Genomic DNA, 22,366 nt, shown 5'->3' on the forward strand with positions numbered 1-22,366 from the left:
AGAGTTTGCCTACCTGTGACCCAACAGAGGAAGCTGACTCCCTGACTAGGGACACAAAGGACCCACAGTAACTGCTCCCCTCTTCCCACCTGCTGTGCTTAGGCAGGTGGGTGTGCTGACAGCAGGTTTTAGCTGGAGATGCGGGTGTGATATGGCTAGCCTTGGGTTGTGGGGAGGACTAAAGGGAGACTCACCTACAATCCATGTCCACCAGAAAAAGCTGTGTGAATGTTAGACCTCAGTCTGGGCTGCTGCCTTTGACCCTTTGTGCTGTCCCAGCTGCTCTTCTCAGTGACGCAGTGGGAAACTGTGCAAAGGGCTTGAGTGTGCTGTGCGACTGCCATCGCTGGTCATCTTGTGGAGTTCTTGCAAAGCTCCACTGCAGATCTTTCGATGCAAGCTGTACTGTGCACTCAGGAGGAGGTAACTGTGTTATTGATTGTATTTTGTGTATGTGCATATGATGTATGTATTCTCTGTGTGAATCCGGGTGCATGTAACTAAACATGGTGCTAAAGAGGTAGCTGAGTGTTTTACATCTGGATTGGAAGTCAGCAGGAAGAGTGACACTGTGCCTGGCTTGAGCTTTCAAAACCTCAAAGCCCAGCCCCAGTGACACACTTCCTTCAACAAGATCACATCTACTCAGACAAGACCATACCTCCTAATCTTTCTCAAGTAGCATCACTCCTTATGACCTAGCATTCAAATATATGAGCCTATGGCGGCCATTCCTATTCAAACCACCACAGTCCACTCCCTGGCTCCCATAGGCTTGTAGCCGTATGGTAATACAAAATACATTCAGTCCAACTTCGAAAGTCTCCATAGTCTATCACAGTCACAACGCTGTTTAAATGTTCAAAGTTTAAAGTCTCTTCAGAGACTCATGGCAATCTCTTGCTCTAATCCTGAGGAAACACTGTATTGAAACAAGACAGAAAACCAGCTGGGCAAACTCCAAACTGCACCTCCATGTCTGAAGTCAAAACACTCCTCAGATCTCCAACTCCTTTCAGCTTTTCTATCACGACTCTTTGAGTTAACTAGACTTTGCCTTGAAAACTCTCGAGTGTTCTCAGATTATAAAAATAAAACGCATAGTTGGAGAGATGGCTGGGAGGTTGAGAGCATTCGCTGCTCTACCAGAGGACACGAGTTCAGTTCCCGGCACCCATGTTGGCATGTTGTGATTGCTGGTAACCCTGGCTCCAGGAGATTGGACATCCTTTTCTGGCTTCTGTAGGTGTCTACACACACACACACACACATTTTAAAAAATAAAATAAATAGAGTGGTTTCTGAGGTCGTGTTTTTGAACCATCCTGTCATGGATTGGAAGGTTCAGCTGTGAGAAAAACAATTTCCCTCTGAAACGCCATCACTTGGGTTTTAAAATCCAGGGGCAGGTCAGAGTTGTGCCTAAGAGCCACACAGAGGCTTTGGCTGGGCCAGAAAGCATAAGATTTAAGGTCGTAATTTTCCTGCTTCCATCATCCTCCCCCATCCCTGGAATAGAGCCGAGTCTTATTCAAGCCTGATTTGATGGGTCACCGACTGCGGGCATTGCTCTTAGTGCCTCCCCTGTCCAGCTGCTGGACACCTGATGCCTTCTGGTCACAGGGTGCTGGGAGACCTATGAGAAAAGACTTCCGGACTCTGAGAGCATCTAGTAGGCGAAGCTGAGAGAGGAAGCTCAGTCTCCCACCAAGGTGAACCCAGATTTTCTTACTGAGAGAAATATCAAAGAAAGAAGGTTCAAGGTTAGTCTGCCACCCTGCCAAGAATGTCTGACCTGAAATTTGTGATTTCCTTGGGTTGTCTCCTGAAGACTCTCAAAGCTGAACTAATTAAATGTATTTTCCTTGTAGAAGTAATTTGACTGTGTAATAATTAGACTATGCGGACAGAAGTGACTATTTTAAGTTGTTTAAAACTCTTGGGAATGGATATCTCCGGGATTCATTTTGGTCATATAATAAGAATTTAAGTTCAGTGTCATTCCTGTTAAAACTGGTAAAACTGGTTGCATTGGTTCACATTAAGAATCTGTCCTTGCAAAGATGTCGCAGAATTTTTTTTTTACAGACTTAAGTTTCTTTTTTTTAGTTATCGTATGTATTTATATTTATGGGTGTTTTGTCTGCATGCATGTCTGCAAACCAGAAGAGGGAGTCATAGCCCATGGGACTACAGACAGCTATAGTTGGTGTTGAGCCGCCATGTGGGTGCTGGGAATTGAACTCAGGACCTCTGGAAGAGCAGCCAGTGCTCGTACCTGCTGAGTCATCCCTCCAACCTGATGTGCCACAATTTTAATTTTGAATATAATTCATAGTAACTGATGTAATAATTTGATATTTTTCATGTTTTATTATTGCCTATTATTCATCTATGTGCAGAACTTAAAGCCTGGGCAATATGTGATTTAGAAGACACCCTTAGCTAGGAGATACCCATGAGTAACCTGAGCTAGGACGATTCTGCATGGGGCAGGCAATTCTGGGAACCTGCTCTCTACCTAACTCCACCTTACCTCAGAGAGTATCTTCCCGAAAACGCCTGATGGTCAGTGTGTGGTACCATGACAGTGAGAAAGAACCACAGAGCCTCCCTGATGGCCAGCCACACTTGTCATCACCCCCATCTCCACAAGGACTCCCGATCCCAGTCAGCTCTGCGCTGAAGCCGAGCACCGCTGTGCTATGTGCTGTGAAATGCTGAGTGTCCGGCGCATGCCCGGGGCGGCCCTTTGGGCTCGTCACCTGCAGTTGGTAGATAAGGGACCCAGGCAGGATCACATGCTAGGAAAGACTTGGGAGTTAACGGGAGACTTTAGTTCAGATGTACTCTCGTCATGTTCAAGGGGTGCCTTCTCATAGCTGTGCGGGTTGTGCCGGATCCCCTATAAAGTCAGTAGCTACTGATGCCAACTCTGTTTAATATACAAGGGCATTAAGGCTTGGGCAGGAAGTCAGCTATGTAACCCGCCCAGATTTGAAGAACAGCTTGTGGGTACACTACTTAAAAGCACCCCTTTGCCTCCTTCTGTTTCCATCCTCAGCCAACCTTGGCAGAGAAACTGGGTCTATCAGCCCTCTGCTAATGCGGTGTGGACAGTTTAGGTCTCGGCATCTGCCTTTGCAGGAGATGCATGGTGTTAGCACGACATCACACCCCACCATGTCAATGCTACTTTAACTTGATTTTCTGTTCACCCATATGTGTGTGTGTGTGTCTGTTTGTGTGTGTGGTTTTTTAAGACAGGATTTCTCGTGGAACAGTCCTGGCTTCTTCTGGAACTCCCTCTATAGACCAGACTAACCTCCAACTCACAGAGATCTGCCTGCTTCCACCTCCCAAGTGCTGGGATTAAAGGTGTGCATCACCATCCATTTTAACTGGAACGGTATTTCCTCTACAGCATTCCTCAGGGGGCAGACAGACACTTGCTTCAAGGCCTGAGGGGATCACAAACCAGGGAACCCAGGAGTCTCAGGGCTACCACTCAGCACCTCCCAACCGTACACTGACTTCTGCTTTTACTGTGTGTTTTTCCAGAAATGGTTGCCTCTTGCTCTCTAGGCTTCTATCCCTTTCTAGAAGTCCCCAGCATATGCCTTCTTTAAACCTCTATGTGACAAGAAACACCTCCCATACATACCCCCCCACCACCACACACTGTTCTTCCTGCACCGCCTCCTGTAGTAACTCCATGAAGAGCTGTGTCTGTCAGCATGCATGCCCTTTTGCCTACCCTCATCCTCGCTGATCGCCTATATTGCTCTTTTTGGTCACCTTTCTTGATGTTTATCGACACTCATGCCTGTTTGCATATATACATGTTATATACATACATACATACATCATAGGCTAGCATTGCATGTGAGGGAAAGCATGTGATTCTCGTCTTCTTGAGATTCAGTGACCTCATTGGGTAGTGGTGATGGTGGTACTCACCTTTAATCCCAGCACTCAGAAGACAGAGGCAGGTAGATCTCTGAGTTTTATGCCAGCCTGGTCTACAGAGCACGTTCCAGAACAGCCAGGGCTACCCAGAGAAACACTGTCTCACAAAACCGGGCGGGGGGGGGGGCTTGGATGTCCTCACTCATTATTATACTCTCCAGATCTATCCATTTTTCTGCAAATTTCATGGTATACCACCTCTGGGCATACAACCAAAGGACTACATATTCTACCACAGAGGCACATGAACATCTGTGTTTGTTGCTTCTGTATTCATGTTGGCAAGGAGGTGGACCAGTCTAGACGTCCATCAACAGATGAATGGATTAAAAAGTGGGCATAGTTTTTGAGGGGTCACTGCAATGTTATTTATTATTCGGGCATATGGAAAAAGAAGAGCGGGCGCTTGCTCTCTGGGAGGCTGTGATCCACCCAGGTAAACAGAGCGCTCATCTGCTCTGAGCACATCTGCTCCTGCACTAGGTGCAAGCTGCACACTTGTGATGACATCACAGAGGAAGAGACATGACTGTGTATGCAAAGTCAGAGACCGAGAGGAGAGATACTGTGAACAGGAGGAATGCTAAAGGATTGCCTGTGTCTGTAGGGGGACAGTCAAGGAGCAGAGTCTAAAACCCACTAGTATAATGACAGATATCATTATAATAATTATTATAACAAATATAATCATAATAATTATTATTACTATTATTACTTGTGCTCGGGATCAGACTCAGGGCCTCAGTATACTAGACAAGTGTTACCACTAGGTTGTAGCATTCATCATTAATATTTTTAATCATTTAAAATTTTTTAGTATCTAATTTTGTATGTCTGGGTATTTTGCCTGTTTATATCATCTGTGCATCATGTGCATTCAGTGCCCTCAGAGGTCAGAAGAAGACACTGGATCCCCTGGGACCGGAGTTACAGATGACTGTGAGCCACTGTGTGGGTGCTCTGAACCTGGGTCCTCTGCAAGAGCAGCCTTTCATAAACCAGCCTTCTCAGCACCCTCTCATTCTGCATCTTACACCCCAGAACCTTCTCTGACCAGGGCAGTCTCCTTTGAGGAGAGACAGAGGGAGAAGACTCTTTTTTTGTTGTTTTGTTTTTCGAGACAGGGTTTCTCTGTGGTTTTGGAGCCTGTCCTGGAACTAGCTCTTGTAGACCAGGCTGGCCTCGAACTCACAGAGATCCGCCTGCCTCTGCCTCCTGAGTGCTGGGATTAAAGGCGAGTGCCACCATCGCCCGGCTGGGAGAAGACTCTTGAATCAAAAGTAGAAAGAGGCTAGCAATCGTGACCCAACTGCCATCCAAGTTGGTAAGTGCTAGCTAGCTACGGCAAAGTTTAAAATGCACATTGCTAGCCGGATGTCGGGGTGCACACCTGTGATCCCCATTGTGTGGGTGGCAGAGGAGGAGAATCGGAAGTGCAGGGCAACCCTTAGCTGTATAGTGAAATCAGGGTTAGTGTGCTGTATGAGATCCAGAGAGAGAGAATATGAATTGTTGATTCAAAATGAATGGCAGTGCTGCGATTGCTACCTAGTATGAATTGGGCCATGGAAACCTGGAGAGCAGCTGGGCGATGGTGGCGCACGCCTTTAATCCCAGCACTCGGGAGGCAGAGGCAGGCGGATCTCTGTGAGTTCGAGACCAGCCTGGTCTACAGAGCTAGTTCCAGGACAGGCTCCAAGGAGCCACAGAGAAACCCTGTCTTGAAAAACCAAAAAAAAAAAAAAAAGAAAAGAAAAGAAAAAAAAAAAAAAAGAAACCTGGAGAGCAGAGGAAGATCAGGGAGTCTTCTGAGTGGAGGCCACCCTTGAATCAGAAATGGGAGAGAAGGGGAATTTGGGGATGGTCTACAGGGAATTAGAAGCAAAAATGGCGCAAGCATTCTTTCAGATACTCTAAATATCGCTGCAGCCAAGCTGGGGAAGAGAATGCGTGGCGGGGACTAGAGGGTGGGGCCAGGTCATTAGAGGTCTGTGCATCCCAGGACTTTAGAGGGGTGTGCACCTGGGGGCTACTGACTAAGGAGACACATGACCCCGTGTATTCTGTGAAAAGAGACACCAGTGGGCAAAGGAGTGGGTGGGACTGAGACAGGGAGCCCAGCAAGGTGAGTGATCGGATGTGCAGGTTCAATCCTGTAACTAGCCGAGCCTCTGTCTTTATGTGAATGCTGTCCCATAACATTCTTTGACGAGAAACACGGATAAAGAAGTCCATAGACACAAACAAACTGGTTGGCGTTGGGGTGGGGGCACTAGAGACAGGGCTCCGGATTAGCAAAGTGCACTCTGTGCAGGCATGGGGTCCCCAGTTTGGATCCTGACGGTGGCAGGATGCCTCTGAGACCTCAGCTGGGGTGGCGTAGAGACAGGATGCTCGGGCCTTGCTGGCCAGCCAAACTGGTGCACTCCAGATTCAGTGAGAGACTTTGTCTCTTAAACTAAGGCAGAAAGCAGGAAAGGAGACACTTGACACTGGTTCTGGCTTTCTCACGAGCACACACAGGTGTGCACACACACACACTCACACACACCAGAGAAACTGGCACTGAAGGCCCAGCCACCACCTGTAGAGAGACAGGGTGAACGGCTGTGTGTCAGTTCTCGGTCTGGTCCCTATCTTTGCCATCTTGGAGCATATGGAAACAGAAGGCTTCGTTTTTCATCACCTCCTAACAGTGAGAGATCAGATAGGAGGGAGCACGTCTGTCAGAGGCACTCATCTGAGACCCAGTCGGTGGACAGAGAACATGACTCCTGTTAGCTTGGTGGCTTAGTCTTCCTGGGAGGCAAGTTTAGTATGTACCGGCAACTCCGTGTCCAGATTGTGTTTTCTTGAGTAGTTCTTCTTCTTTTTCTTCTTTTTAAAATTGAAGATACAGTTTAAGCCAAATTACACCCACTGTCTGAATCTTGAATATGAGTTTGGTCTGGCTTCTCTTTCTCCCTGGGTATCGACTCATTTAGGGAAGCAGATTTCCACATACAAGCTGAAGCCTGCGCTGTCTTATATTTTTGGTTGTGAGCTTAGCCTTTAACGGCTGAGCCATCTCTCTAGCCTAAAGCCTGTGCTTTCTACCTTTAGTCTTCACAGTGGGGCTTCAGAAAACACTCTCAGTGTCCAGTTAAAGATGCTATCAGTGAGTGCCATATTCAGGAAGTGCCATCAGCAAAGACAGAGCCCAAGAGTCACCTGAGATGTCACCTAGTCACGGCTTATCTCTCTGAGCACAGCTGCCAGACCTGGTGCAGTGTGCCTACTCCTCCACCCAAAGAGGCGTGGTCCGCTAGCACACCTGCGCCTAAGGAAGCAGTCCTTTACAAATCTGCCTGCAGTAAATGGCCAAGCTGGAATTGAAGTCTGACTTCAAACCTTCTTCCTCTTTTCCATCCTTTCCTCTTTCAAATCAAAGCATTTGGCGATTTATTGCAGAACGGAGTGAGGGGAGAATAGAACCTGAGGGAAATAGTTCAGATAAGGGAAACAGGTTGACAGAGGAAAGCCAGAGCCCCTTCTCAATGTGGGGACACAAGGAACGGAGGAGGTTTTGGAGCAAGGATGTTGGGAGGGAGCATTCAAGTAAAATGCCTGTTGGGTGGCTGGGTGTTTAAATAGAGATAGAGCTGCAGAAAAAGGGAACGAGGCTCAAAAAGTAGACTGGGAGAGATCTGTTCCTAGGCAGTAGAGAGGATGTGGGCAGCAGGGAGGAGGAGGAGGAAGAGGAGGAGAAGGAGGAGGAGGAGGAGGAGGAGGAGGAGGAGGAGGAGGAGGAGGAGGAAGAAACAAGTGGAGAAGAGAACCAAGAACCTTTAGGACCTGCAACATCAGGGTCCCAGCAAGAGGTGAAAGAAAGACAGCCCCGGGGTAGTGGAAGGACAGATTGCCGCAGATGCTAAGGAGGGAGGACGATTGACGAGGGAAGGATGGTAGTAGTGGCCAGTGAGATGAAGGAATTGTACCAGGTGGGAGCTAGAAGGACATCATTGAGCGTGGCATTAGATCGGCGTAAAAGCAGCTGCTGCACTGGGAGGGGCCAAACTACAGCTTCTCACAAGACTCAACCCTGCCATGTGGTAGGGTTTTGGACTTCCCGGTGTCCCCTGAGTGAGATGCATGCCCTGCAGGCTTGTTTACAGACATTTCATGCATGGTGGCCAAACTTTGGAAGCAACCAAAATGTCCTTCAATGGAAAAATAGAGGAGCAAGCTGTGGTGTATCCATACAATAGAATATTATTAACTGTTAAAAAAGGAATCAGCTATCAAACCACGAAAATACATGGGAAATGGACTTTAAATAGTTCCTGCTAGTATAAAGCCACCAATCTGAAAAGGTGACAGTGCTGCCTGCTTCCAGCTGTGTGGCATTATGGGAAAGGCAAAGTTGTGCAGACCTTGATGGGCAGGGGAGAGCATGGGGCTTTTAGGGCAGTGGTGCTGTTCTGTGTAATACGTGAGTGGAAGATGGAAGTGTTGGGCATTGTCACAGTTTCCGCTGAGCTCCAGGACAGGAAAGGAGCTCTATTGTAAACCATGGGCTGGCCTCAGATTCACAGAGATCTGCCTGCCTCTGTTGGCTCCAAAGACAGAATAACCGTACAAAGGAAATCGAGACAGAGAAAGGAACCCATGTGCACACCACCATGAGAGAGAGAGCCAGCGGTTGTTGATGAGGGATGCCCGTGTTCTGAGGAGAGCGAGTATCACTCTCCATGTCTTCTGCCAACGTCCCACCCTGAGGCAGGGCAGCTTCCTTGACACGGTGTGAGAAAATGCCACCCCCTAATTTTCCCAGAGTCCTCTCTGATCATTGCCCTTGAATGATAACCGCTGATGGCAGCTGCCCCTTTTCTCCTTGTTCTTAATTTTTCGGTCCTTCAGACCACCCTACCTGCGCTAGCCAGCTGTTGCCTCGTCTCTCTCAGAACCTCCTCCAGCACTTTCCGAGTGGAAACTTGGCTGACCTCTTTTTCCTTACTCATCCAAGAAGAGGGATTTCTCTCCCAGTTTCTGCTGTTCCTTTTGCTGTTACATTCAAAAACATAAACACTTAGTACATCACACAGTCAATTTATTTATTTTTTAAAAAATATTTATTTATTTATTATGTATACAATATTCTGTCTGTGTGTATGCCTGCAGGCCAGAAGAGGACACCAGACCTCATTCCAGATGGTTGTGAGCCACCATGTGGTTGCTGGGAATTGAACTCAGGACCTTTGGAAGAGCAGGCAATGCTCTTAACCTCTGAGCCATCTTTCCAGCCCACACACAGTCAATTTAAAAAACAAAAATTGAACAAAGATTTTAAGGGAGGCAATGTGATTGCATGCAAGGGGACATTCTTGGGAGGCTTTGACGGTGGCAGTTTGCAGTGACTTTTGGTCTAATGAACTGGATGGGTTGACGTCACTAAGGGCTGCCTCCAGCTCGGTAACTCTTCGGGTCCCAGGGAGATCAAGGGAAAGAAAGTACATTTAACTCTTCCGATTTTTTGGAGTCTCTTCTATAGCAACACCATCCCATCGGCTCAATGCTCCCCATTATTTTCTCATTAATTGACACTTATTTTCAGTGACAGTTACAGTGAGGCTTAAGGATTAGTCCATCACCAGAACCTGCAGAGATTGGCAGGTGGACGATGGCATTTTGTTCGCCGTGGTAGACGGCGTCTGTGGGGATGGCAATGGGCTGAATTTTGAGCACAGGTCATGTCATTTGTTATGCAATGGGCAAGCACAGCCCCAGTTGGGAGATGCTGGTGGTCTAGCCAGTAAGCAATCGTCCTTCAGGAGAAAAGCATGCCGGGCCAGCTATGGCTTTGCCCAATAGTACAGCTTTGGCCCACCAAGGTAATGTTTTTTTTGGTTTTTGGTTTATTTATTTATTTATTTTTTTAGTGGAGTCGTGTGACACGGGTTTCCTGGACAATGTACATATGTCACCCAACTTATAGCGACAGCTTGTGTCTTCTGCCAAGGTGGCTCCTTGATTCAGTAACTGTCACATTCTGCCTGTCCTTGAAATGGCTCAAGAAATAATTGTCCCTCTTGCTCTGCAATGGTGGGGTGAGATGAGGCTTGCTAGGAGTGGCGTTTCTGCCCTGCTCTTTCCCCCTTTATACTAATCACCTTCTGTGAGCAGTACACCTGTCCCTGTACCTCTGTCCCTGTACACCTGCCCCTGTACACCTGTTTCTATACACCTGCCCCTGTACACCTGCTCCTGTAACCTGTCCCTGTACACCTGTCCCTGTACACCTGCTCCTGTACACCTGTCCCTGTACCTCTGTCCCTGTACACCTGCTCCTGTACACCTGTCCCTGTACCTCTGTCCCTGTACACCTGCCCCTGTACCTCTGTCCCTGTACATCTGCCCCTGTACACCTGTCCCTGTACACCTGCTCCTGTACACCTGTCCCTGTACCTCTGTCCCTGTACACCTGCTCCTGTACACCTGTCCCTGTACCTCTGTCCCTGTACACCTGCTCCTGTACACCTGTCCCTGTACCTCTGTCCCTGTACATCTGCTCCTGTACACCTGTTTCTGTACACCTGCCCCTGTACCTCTGTCCCTGTACATCTGCCCCTGTACACCTGTCCCTGTACACCTGCTCCTGTACACCTGTCCCTGTACACCTGCCCTTGTACCTCTGTCCCTATACACTTGCACCTGTACACCTGTTTCTGTACCTCTGTCCCTATACACTTGCACCTGTACACCTGTTTCTGTACACCTGCCCCTGTACACCTGTTTCTGTACACCTGCCCCTGTACACCTGTCCCTGTACCTCTGTTCCTGTGCTTATACTGAAAACCTCTGCTATGGGCATAGCTATTAGGAGGAGGAGGAACTGTCACAGATCTTTGAGACAATGGACTTTAAACTGGTTGCATTGGTCTGTTTCTGGCATCTGGTCTTTTGGGTCTTCATTGTGACCTAAGGGTGGCCCGGTATTGGTTTCTTCAAAGTCGGGATCCAGCTGTGTTCATCTTTGCTGTAATCTCACTTGGTCCCCAGTGGTGATTGCAGTAGGAAAGGAATGATTGGGTTTGGGTGCACTAAGAGGAAAAACTATCTAGTCCAGAAGAAAAGGGGAAGATGGTGCTATCGTCTCCTGGCAATTGTTTCCCTGGTATATTTCCACATTTGTGCAGTGTGCAGGCCAGAGTCCATGGTCTCATCTTTCTTGCCCAAAGACTGAAGCAGGATCCCAGCCCCATGGCCACAGGGGCTGCTGTCCTCGGGGGGATAGGGAGAAGGTGTGGGGCAGAATGGCAGTCAGGAGGGTTGTTGACCAAGCTCTTCTCCTACCTCTAGAGCCACTGATCCTATTTTCACACAAAAACTCTACTGTCCTGGCTGGAGCCAAAATGAGAAGCTTCTTATGTCTCCAGGAAGCTGCTGGTGCTTGAGGAAGTAGGCAGGGAGGCTCACCTGCGACGCCTAGAAAGGGGGCATCACGCATCATCTGCTTCAGAGGGGCCTCGGCCCTCCACCTCCCCACCCTGCTCCCTTGAGTGCACTGTGGAGGAGTTTCTGAGCAGACTGCGTTTACAGACATCTCAGTGGCCACCCTGCCAGACCCTGTCTGCTCTGCAGACGCCGCAGTCCCCGTACGGGACTCTGCTCCAGCAGCTGTGTCTGGGTTGCTGCGCAGGATGCCAGCATTTCAGCAGTCGTGTCCGTGAGGACAGTCGGTGATCCTCTCGCCCCTGCCTGTGGGCCCCTCTTCACGGCAGGCTGCAAACTTGGCTGCTTCATCATCGGCTTATCCATCTGAAGCGCTCGCCTTGGCTGGGAACGGCTCCCTGACTTGTCGGCAGGGCTACAGGTCCTCTGCTCCTAAGAGAGAGCGGTCTCACAGCAATCAGAACAGTGACAATAGAGCAGCATCTGGAGCCGAATGGATGCCTTAATAGTCTGGTGATGCAGCTAGCATCGCGGCCGAGGAGGCTAAGGAAGAAGGCTTATAATTGCTGTGGGTAAATCCCTGAGCCTCCGGAAGCAGCGGCCCGGAGCGGCAGCCCTGGGAAGCTTAGAATCCCACCAGGAGAGAATTGACCGCATTTCAGAAAGAACACGGAGGACAGCCCCACGTGTGAGTAATCCCTCCGGTGGGAAAAGCTAGTTATTCTAACTATGTGTGCTCTCCAACCACGGCTCTGATGGCCTGATCGCAGTGTGCTGCAAAAAGCCTGGCTAGGACTTTTCTTAGAAGGGCTCGTTTAGAGGAGTTAGTGCATTGGGAGGAGACTAAACGTAGCGGCTTTCAGATATTGACTGGCACTGGGAGAGTTGGTTGTAAATCTGCAATAAAGCAGCAGAATCCAACCTCGTAGACTCTTTGCCGTGTGAAGCAAAACAGGAAAACAAACAACTATCGCCTCACAGGTAGAGCATCTGTGGAATCCTCTGACCCCGGTGATGAGACACAAAAGGAACTGCAGACTAGGGAGCAATGCATGCAGAAGGGATAGGGCTGGGAGGAAAGGAGGCAGTGGGTCCCTGGAGTCCGCCTCCACCTGCGTGTGTTGTGCTCTCTGTGGACCGACTGTGTGGCTGCTTCCTTCCTGCCTGAAGACCCGGCAGCAAGTTTGCCTTTAAGCTTTTCCCTCTGGAGCACTGTGAGAATGCACACCGTGACAGAGGCTGTGATTGACAGCTGTGAGGCAGACAGACTCCCTTCCAGCAGCAAGGCTATCTTGAAGGATGACTACGGAATAGAAGAGGAGGCTGGGATTTAATGAGAGGCCAAAGCTGTGACAGCCAGGGCACCCAACAGGTTAGCAGTGAAGACTAACTCAGCCTGCAGGCTGGTCACACCCTTCTGTTTCCTTCCTCTCCTGGGGGCTCTCCAGCCCTCCCTACCTCTGCCTGCCTCCATCTGGCCTAGTTTGCTGGTTCCCAGACAGGGAGGAGAGCATCCTCTAACTCCACGCGAGGTCGTGAGGAGAAACAGGAAACAGAGCAGCCTCAGCACCTGCTGGCGTAGGTCCTCACAGTGAGGTGATCCCAGCATTGACAATGAGAATGACTTTGAGAAGTCCAAGCGCGAGGGGATGGTGTTAGCTGCAGATAGGAGCTGATAACCCAGGGTGGTGTTTCTGCCGCTGATCCTGCAGGCAGTTTCCTGTGCCAGCATGCTGGGGGGTGGCAGGGCGTATCCAAGATCTGTTGTGAATGACCACTGTCCTGCAGGTGTAGGGGTGGTTTCGTGGGGCAGAGGTAAAAAGGATTCTTATGTAGCTGCCACAGAAAAGCAAAAAATAAAATGGCATTGTTAGCTGGTCAATATTTTCTCACCAATGGGGTGTTTTGATTTGAAAACAAAACAGCGATGGTGGCTGGACTTGCAAAGGGCTCTTTACCCAGTCGTTATCTAAGCAGAGCTATCTCAGCCTGCAGCTGTAACCACAAGAACTTCTGGCTTTAGTTTCATTGTCTGGGGGGCGTCATCTGTTGCATGAGACGGGTGGCTGGGAGGGAGTAGTAATCCATTTAGCAGAAGCCGGTTGGGCCTTGTGTCTGTTGCTAAGGGGGCTGCGCCGCTGTGGTTGTGGGGCTGGTGGCAGGGACCGTGCAGCTGAGAGGCTAACCTTTTCCGGCAGGCTTTGGAGTAGACCGGGTGGGACTCAGCAATGAGGATAGCTGTGTATGAAGTAGGCTGTCTCAGACTCAGATGTCCTGTGTGGGAAAGGTGCTGGAAGGGACAGGTGGAGATGGAGCCAAGTGCAGAGAGAGCAAACAGGTAGATGAAGGGAAGGGGGTGCAAAGGGGAGGGACTCGCAGGTGGGAGGGAGATCTTAGGGGAACTGGCAGCTAATGCCGTGCATTTTCCTGCATTTGGCAAAGGGTGATGTTCTAGTATTTGACCCGAAGGAGCAGCAAATCGGAGCAATGTGTGTGAATGGAACACAGCCCACCTGCAGAAGAAGAAACAGTACACCCCATGTTGATAAAGACAATGCGTGTGTGTGTGCGTGCATGTGTGTGCGTGTGTGTGTGTGTGTGTGTGCAGGCAGGAGATAAAGCCCCAAATATAGTCATGTGACTTTGGGCCCTTCCAAAGGCATTTCTAGCTGTTTCTCTCACTGCTGAGTCTTAACTCTGTTCTTTCATTGGGCAGGGGATGTAACTTTGTGATAGCATACTTGCCTGGCATGTGACAGGCCCTGGGCTCGATGCCCAGCACAGGAAGGGAAATGCACATCTCAGGATCTCAGGGCCAACTAGCTGGGGCGCTGTGCTTCCTGGCATCACCCGCTCCAGACTTGTACTTCCGGTGACCTGGTGAGCAAGATGCGGACTGGGCTTGCCAGGTTTCTCTCTCTTTCCTGATTATCTTTTGTCCATATCTGGGGCAACAGATGGAGAACAACATGAAATGTGGTAATAAAGAATTGGGGGTAGATAAGAATTATCATTCTAAAATTACAGTGTTTACAACTGGCTAGATTTCTTATAATGAAATACCGTTTCACTCCCTGCTGCTGTGGGAATGGAGTTGGTTGGTGTCTGTTCTGCATATGGGACTCTACCCCAGCCTCCCAGGGTCATGTGAGCTGAGATAGAAGTGATCATCAAGTTACTGGAAGCACTTATGAAAGATGCCTGTAGATTCCTGAACACCAAAGCATGATCCAGTGTTGGGTTGAAGAGTGGACCTTTGCTGCAGCATTTTCTGCGGTGTGGGGGCGGGGAGGGGCAGGGAGCAGGCAAGTGCAGGGGACTGAGCCCAGGGCTTCAGACTTTGCTGCAAGTGCCTATACCTGTTGAGCCATCTCTGTGACAACTATAAACATATTTTAAAATGCAAAGACGTCCTTCCTCCCCCTCCTGCCGCAGAACTGAAGTCAGTACCCCAACTTGGCTTGTTCTAAGAATATGCCCACAGCTACTTGGTCCTTTCATGAAAGGAGAGCTTAAGTTTGTAGTTACTGCCTCCAGCCCACTGCACACCGGAAGGCTTTGTCCCCAGTGGTTTAGTGGCCATTGATTTTCCTCCAATTTAGCAAGGGCATGTGGGGTGTTTGTAGAGGAGGTGACCCTAAACGGTAGTGCTAGAGCTGGCTGCACCTTTAGGGGCGTCATTTTCCTCACAAGGTGGAGTGTTTCATCATTTTGGAACTGGAGTCGGCCTGGGGTCTGTTCTCAGAACTCCATCTGAGCTCCTGGCTCCAGAACTCAGAAGGCTGCACCATTTCCAGAAAGGAAAGGATGGAGAAAATCACGTGCACTGTGTGTGTGTGTGTGTGTGTGTGTGTGTGTGTGTGTGTGTGTGTGTGTGTCGGGGCTTGGGGGGAGGTTTCCTCAAAGAGACACCCTGCCTACCATGGTCTCCGAGTGCCTGCTAGCCATGGTGGATTCACAGGAACCAGGTCCACAAGGCTAAGACTGGTCATTCACAGTACATGTTGTTATGTAAATGACCAGGAGGTGTGTAGGGAATCATATCAGGCCTCTTTTTTAAAGTTAAAAACAATTAATTACATCATTCTCCCCACCTTCCCTCCCTCCAGCCCTGTGTTATATCAGGCCTCCTTCTCCCTGGTAAAAATGCAACCTCCCAGCTCTGCCTATGCTGTGGAGAATGGTCCTGAGGAGGGAGGAAGTGGAGAGATTGACACACTCTGAATTGCTGTGGAAACATGCTTTTGATGTCCTGTCTCTCTAGGTTTCCTCCCCTGTGCTGTGCACCCAGAAGAAAGCCCTGCTGTCAGCAGAGGTGTGTCTGTCTGTCCTTGTGTGCTGAGTGGCACTGATGGCCGCTTTGTTTTGTGACCCATCCCCCAGGACCTGAAGATGGAGTAGTAACCAAGGCATGCCCCATGATTCTGAGCATCTTTCCCTGTGGACTCCAGTCCTAGCCAGAGGCTGCACGTGGAGCTGATCCCCTGCTTTCCTGAGAACCCCTTTCTCTACTGATTCATGAGCCAGCAGGATGCGGTCGCTGCGCTTTCAGAACGCCTGCTCATAGCTGCATACAAAGGCCAAGCGGAGAATGTGGTTCAGCTCATCAACAAGGGTGCCAAGGTAGCGGTTACCAAGGTAACAAGGAAAAATGCCATAGCGATTCTCTGGGAATAGCTCACCTCTGGTCTGCAGAACTGTTGTTTGGTTCATAGTCTTTAAAAGAACTGGCTTTGGTAAAGAGATGGAGGCTTGGGAAGAAACAGGAACGTTTCCGTTGTCATCTTTCAAATGGAGCGTTTGTAATTTGCGTTTGACAGTCTTTAAAGTCACATGGGACTTTTCCCCATCTATCTTTATAGCCAGTAGGCAAGATATTTCTTTGGAGAAGTTCCTACACAGAGACTGACTAAACAGTGAGCTGGGGTGGGGTGAGGGTTGGTAATCATGTTAGGCAGGCCTTCTAGCAAGGTGGACCAATCTTTGTTCAGGAAGCCCCTGCCCCTCGTCTCATTGTCCTTATCTGACAGAATGGACCAGATGAGTGCCATGTCTGTTGTGGCCACTGTTTTCATGTGGGCTTTGCATGACGTTTCTCATACGTCATCAACCAGCAATACAATGGCAGATCAGGGAACATTTGGTTGAAGGCGATTTTATAGCAAAATCCAAAGAAAAGTAGGTCCTGGCCAGGTGTGGTTGTGCCAGCATTAGGGAGGGAGAGGAACGTAAGTTTGAAGACAGCCTGGGCTACATAGATAGTATCAAAAATAAGCAAGAAATAAACCACAAAATGTGTCAGGCCCTGCGTAGTTGAAGTGCTGGTGCAATCTTAATCCAGTTGCTGGTTGCTGTGAGGACTGTAAAGCCTCCTGGCGAATATTCTGTTCTCATCCTCATTTTGGAGATTAGGAAACTGAAGGCATAAATGCACCTTATATCTGTGGTGCCCCAGTCCGAAGCTCTCCTGCCGTCCACCCCAGAGAGAGAGAGCTGTGCAGATGGAGACATGGCCTTAGATTTTCCTGTGGTATCATCTGTTAATATCTCTTTCTCCTGGGCCGGATGTTGGTCATTTGTCCGTCTCAGTAACTCGTGTGCATTTGGGTTCCTGCCCTTCTAGCACCCAGTGAGAGTTCACCAGGACCCAGCCGTGTGCGTGCTCTAGTCTTGGACTTCCTTCTGGGGAATAAATTTCTGTTATGGCAGCCTGAGCAATACAGCCACATACCGATTTTAGAAAACTTCGTCGTCCGGTAAAAGACTATATATCCATTCACTATGTCCCTACCCCCAGCTCAGGCAACTATGAGTCTCCTTTTCATTTATGAGTCTTCTTTTCTTGGTTATTACATAGAAATGGAACTACATGCTGTCCTGGCTAGTTTTATGCCAACTCGACACCAGCTAGAGTCATCAAAGGAGGGAACTTCTATTGGGATAATTGGGATACGATTGGGTTGTGGGCAAGTCTGTAGGGCATTTTCTTAATTAGTGCTTGATGGGGGAGGGCCTAGCCCATTGTGGTCCTGGGCTAGTGGTCCTGAGTTCTATAAGAAAGCAGGCTGAACAAGCCATGTGAGCAAGCCAGTCCCACCTCCTCCAAACACTCCTCCACAGCCTGTTCATCAGCTCCTACCTCCGAACTGTGCCCTGTTTGAGTTCCTGTCCTGATGTCCTTCAATAATGAATAGCAATATGGACGCATCAGCCAAATAAACCCCTTGCTTCCCCAACTTGCTTTTTGGTCATGGTGTTTTGTCTAAGCAATAGAAGCCCTAACTAGATGTGTGGCCTGTGGTGTCCTTCGTGATTTCGTTCATGGAGCATAGTATCAACAAGAGTCATTCATGTTGCAGTGAATGATATTTCATCCCTTTTTATGGCTGAATAGCAGCAACACACAGTAAGAGCCAGAGTGGTTCCCTTATCTATATTACAGATATATCGATATCCCTTATCCATATATCTATACTTATCCCTTATGTAGATATAGATTTTATATTGTAATATCTATATTACAGAAGCCCCCATGGATGCCTGATACTACCAAGCCCCTGGCCTACTATGTTATTTCCTATGTGCAGATGTTTATAATAGAGTTTAGGATATAAATTAGGCATGGTAAGGGAATGGCCACAATTAATGAAGTAGACCCCCCACACACACACACATCCTGTGTATAAAGGATCAGTACACTAAGATACAGTTGTCATTGTTGTGCATTGGCACCACTGAGCGAGATAACAATACCTTCAACACAGGCACCGCAACACCACCACAGTCCATCTGATGAACGAGGGACTGCGGGTAGGCTGGGTGGAGAGCATGGAGACACTGGACAAAGCAGGGATGCGTGTCCCTGGTGGGTGGAGAGCTACGGCATGAGCTTTCGTTGTGTGGCCCAGAACAGGATGCAGTTTCAGACTTGAGAATTCTTTCTCTCTTGAATTTTCCCTGTGCCGTTCCAGACTGTGACTGACAATGGTTATTACACAGAGTGAGAGGTGGGTAGAGGAGGGTCATTATACTGTCCTTCAGTCAGTGGACGTTTCCGGCTGGTTCTAGTTTAGGGCTATTATGAAAATGGCTGCCAAAGCCATGCTTTTGTGTGGGCAGAGTTTGCTTTTGTGTTGGTGAATATCAGGGAGGTTTGCTGAGTCACGTGATAAATCTGTTTAAGGCTCTAAGAAAATGCCATTCCTGTTTTCAAAGAGGGCTTACAATTTCACATTCCCACCAGAATGTTTGAGGGTCCTGTTTTCTACTTCTTCACCAATGCTTCCTATATTCTATTGTTTGTAGAGATGTCGAATCATTATTATAGCCTAGGCTGGCCTTGAATTCATGGCAGCCCTCTTGTTTTCCAAACTCGGGGACTACAGTTATAGCCACCATTCCTGGTCACCATTTACTTTTAAATCCACTTTATCTTTGACTAATAACGGAGTTACATCCCAATAAGCCCATCATAAATTAAAAATACTGCAACGCTAAATGCATTTCTAGCATCTAACCTACTAGACATATCAACTCAGTACACTACGTACGTGGGGTATCCTCTGCCATCTTTCTGATCATGTGACTTGCTGTTGCTTGCCCAGCATCCCGAGAGGATGCCAGACTGCATATTTCTAGCCTTAAGGGGAAAAGTCAAGATTTAAAATGATTTCTCATGAGCATGTGTTACTTTTGTATCAGTGTGAGTTGTAAGTCAAATCCCCATAAACCAGGAGTCGTTTTCATATGTCTTTACCACAGTCAAACTTATGCACAAGGAATTTTAAAACTGTCGAAGTACAGTATCCTGTGCATATGGGTGTTTTGCCTGCAAGCGTGTCTGTACTATTGCAGTGTTGGGTGTCTGTACACGGTGTCTGTGTACATTTCGTGCAGTGCCTACAGAGGCCAGAAGGGGGCATCAGATCCCCTGGGAACTGGAGTTACAGATGTTTGTGAGCTGCCATGTGGTGCTGGGAATTGAACCTGAGTCCTCTGGAAGCGCAGCCAGTGTTCTTAACCACCAGGTCATCTCTCCAGTGCCTGCTAGAGAGCCTAAAAAAAAAAAGTCATAGTTCATGCTGCTACTTGAACTGAGGTGTTTCCATTCCCTAAAGGGAACAAACCAAAGGCAGGGTTCTGGCTTCATCACAGGCAGGATTCTCGGATGCACCAGTAAGCGGACACGCTTTTTAAAAGAACCTACAGCCTGGACCCTCAGCTCATAAGGGTGCTCAGAATGATGACCACAGAAAGAATCAGACATCCCCAAGTGTGTGGGAGCGTCTCAAGGGAGACGTGTGCTCAGGGGTCTTTACAGCTGGCACGTATATGATCCGGTGGCTTTCTAAGTTACATGGCTCAGAATATAATTGACAACAAGGTTTAAAGGCTGAAGATTTTTCCTTTTGTAAGCAAACTGTGAGCTTTCTGGAAGGCGCTCTTGAGATTTGGAATGGGAGAAGAGCACTAAATTCCAGGGTGTGCATCATTTTGGCCCTAGGCAAGCATTTTATTTACTGCCCTTGACACCCCTGTCTGCGATAGCTTTAGGAGACGGTGCCCTTGGTGGGCAGTTTGGCGCTGAGGTTTCCTGACTCTGCCAGCAGGACAGGAGAACGAGGTCTAGGACCAAGGGCCTCTCTCCCTTCCCATAGCCCCAGGATGTCTTCAGTCCTCTTGTTTCTCTTGAAGAAACACATCTCCTCCCTTTTTCCTTCCCCACCCACGTGGTTCCACACTCTTAGAATATATGCATACTATTGACTGACCAGTTTAATTTTTAAAATTGAGTCAAATAAATTGTTTGCAATACTTACAAAAGATCAGGTTTGCATCTTAACTGTTTGTAGGAGGTGTGAGCTTCAGTGGTTCTATAGAGTCACACCATGCCCAACTGTTGCCAGCATTTACTTCCAGATCTTTTTCCACCTCTCCAAGTGGAAGCTATATGTCCCCGTTAAACGCTGACTCCCCAGTTCCCCCCTGAGCACCTGGAACTCTCTTTTGTTTTGAGACAAGGTCTCGCAATGTCTCTCTGACTGGCCTGGAACTAATTCAGTGTGGCTGTTTGGCCTTGAACTCGAAGCTGCTTTCCTGGCTATTTTTGTGGGTGCCCCTGCCTGTGAGCGCTTGTTAGGGCAGCTACGGGAAGCCTGCACAATCTTGTGGAACATTAGTTTAACTATGTAAAGATGTGTTACATTTGTTTACCTTGCTTGCATAAGGCACCAGGTTGGCCTAATAAAAAGCTAAACAGTCAATAGCTAGGCAGGAGGTTCAGGCAGGACTTCCGGGCACAGAGAGGAAGTAGGAGGAGGAATCCAGGCTCTAGAAAGACAGAGGGAGAGAGGCAAATACCAGAGGACAGACAGAGAGGAAACAGGAAAACAGGACATACAGAATAAAAGAAAGGTAAAAAGCCCTGAGGCAAAATGTAGATGAATAAAAACAGGTTAAATTAAGTTATAGGAGCCAGTGGGACAAGCATAAGCTAAGGCCGAGCTTTCAAAATTAATAAGTCGTCTCTGAGTCATTATTTGGGGGCTGTTAGGTGGCTCAAAGAAAAATCCAAGTACACAATCTCTTACCCTAGCTCTGTCTCTTTACCCACTGATCCTTACTCCCAAGAGCTCTTTGTGGGTGAGCTGTAAGTCCCTTTAGTGGGATCATTATAATTTTAACAGATAGACTTCTTGCTCCAGGAATTTTCTAGGAATTTGCTCAGCAGAGATCTTCTGTGTCTGGAGGAGACATCCAAGTGTACACACAGCAGCAGACCATGCAGGATGGCAAACAATTGGCCTCCCAGGAAGCAACTGTTCAAATGGTTACGGTCTAGCCACATAGTGATGCAGAGCCGTTCCACCAGACACCTAGCTCCACACCGCAAAGCTCCGAAATAGCCCGGAATAGGTCATTATGGCGAGGATGGCCTACCTACATTTCTAAGTGATGAAGACCTGTTTTTGCACGCGCAAATATGTTTGGAAATGCACAGAAGTATTTCCTGGTCCTGGGAGCAGGGCTTGAGGACAGGAAGAGGACACAGGGAAGAAAGGGAGGAAAGGGGAAGGGAAGTGGCAAGCTGACTGCTTGTGACACGCCAGGCATTACAGGCAGCGCTTTCTGTGGCCTCCGCGCCCTCTCTCCTTGAGCCCCGCCACCCCCTATTCTAGACACTGGTGTTACGGACAGCAGGAGATACAGATGCAGTGGACTGCTATCCTGCAGGGGTGTGACGCCAAGGGAGGGCGAGAGTAAGGAGATACAGATGCAGTGGACTGCTATCCTGCAGAGGTGTGACACCAAGGGAGGGCGAGAGTAAGGAGCTGGCAGAGGTCACATGGCTATAACTGGGGGCAAGACCTGAAGCCAGGCTGGCATGTGGCCTCTGTGCCTCCTCTACTGTCTCTCCCAGGTCCTTTCCAGGTCCTGACTTCATGTCTCCTGCCGGCGACCTTTTGTAGTGAAGACACACATGAAGGCACCCATAGAGCCTTCTTTCTTTAAGCAGCCCCCCAAACCCTTCTGAACATCACCCCTCCCCCTCAGGCCTACCCTCTGGCACTCTGGGACAACTCTATGCACAGCCTCCTGAAGATCAAGGGTTCTGCTTTGGTTTGGTTTGGTTGAGGCTCACTACACTAAGTTCAGAATGACCTTGAGCCCTGGTTATTTTTTTTATTGAAAACACGATTTTTTTTCATATACTATATATTCTGATAACAGTTTCTCTTCTCCCTCATCTCCTCTCACATCCTCCCAACAGCCTACCCTTGTTTTTCTTCTCTTTAGAAAACAAACAGGCAAACAAACCAGAATAGGTCAAACAATCAGAGAAAAAAAACAAAACAAGAAGCATGAGCAGCACATGTACACACAGAGCATGAGAAGCACATGTGCACACAGAAGCATGAGAAGCACATGTACACACAGAAGCTTGAAGCACATGTACACACAGAAG

At 48.4% G+C, this 22,366-nt stretch overlaps 1 protein-coding gene across 5 annotated transcripts in view; it reads left to right on the forward strand.

The window, feature by feature from the left end:
• The window catches only part of Ankrd6 (ankyrin repeat domain 6), a 150,373-nt gene that overhangs the window by 71,253 nt on the left and 56,754 nt on the right, over nucleotides 1–22,366 (forward strand). For 2 of the 5 annotated variants that reach the window (XM_075971263.1, XM_075971264.1), the window contains exon 2: nucleotides 15,784–16,038. In XM_075971263.1, the coding sequence (XP_075827378.1) occupies nucleotides 15,919–16,038 (120 nt within the window). In that variant the 5' untranslated portion in view covers nucleotides 15,784–15,918. Of the gene's footprint in view, nucleotides 1–11,400; nucleotides 12,089–12,275; nucleotides 12,382–12,456; nucleotides 12,773–15,783; nucleotides 16,039–22,366 lie in introns of those variants that run through there. The other 3 variants (XM_075971262.1, XM_075971266.1, XM_075971265.1) reach the window with 3 other exon arrangements.

Source organism: Microtus pennsylvanicus, chromosome 5 (assembly GCF_037038515.1).
Source record: "Microtus pennsylvanicus isolate mMicPen1 chromosome 5, mMicPen1.hap1, whole genome shotgun sequence".
Lineage (NCBI taxonomy): Eukaryota > Metazoa > Chordata > Mammalia > Rodentia > Cricetidae > Microtus > Microtus pennsylvanicus.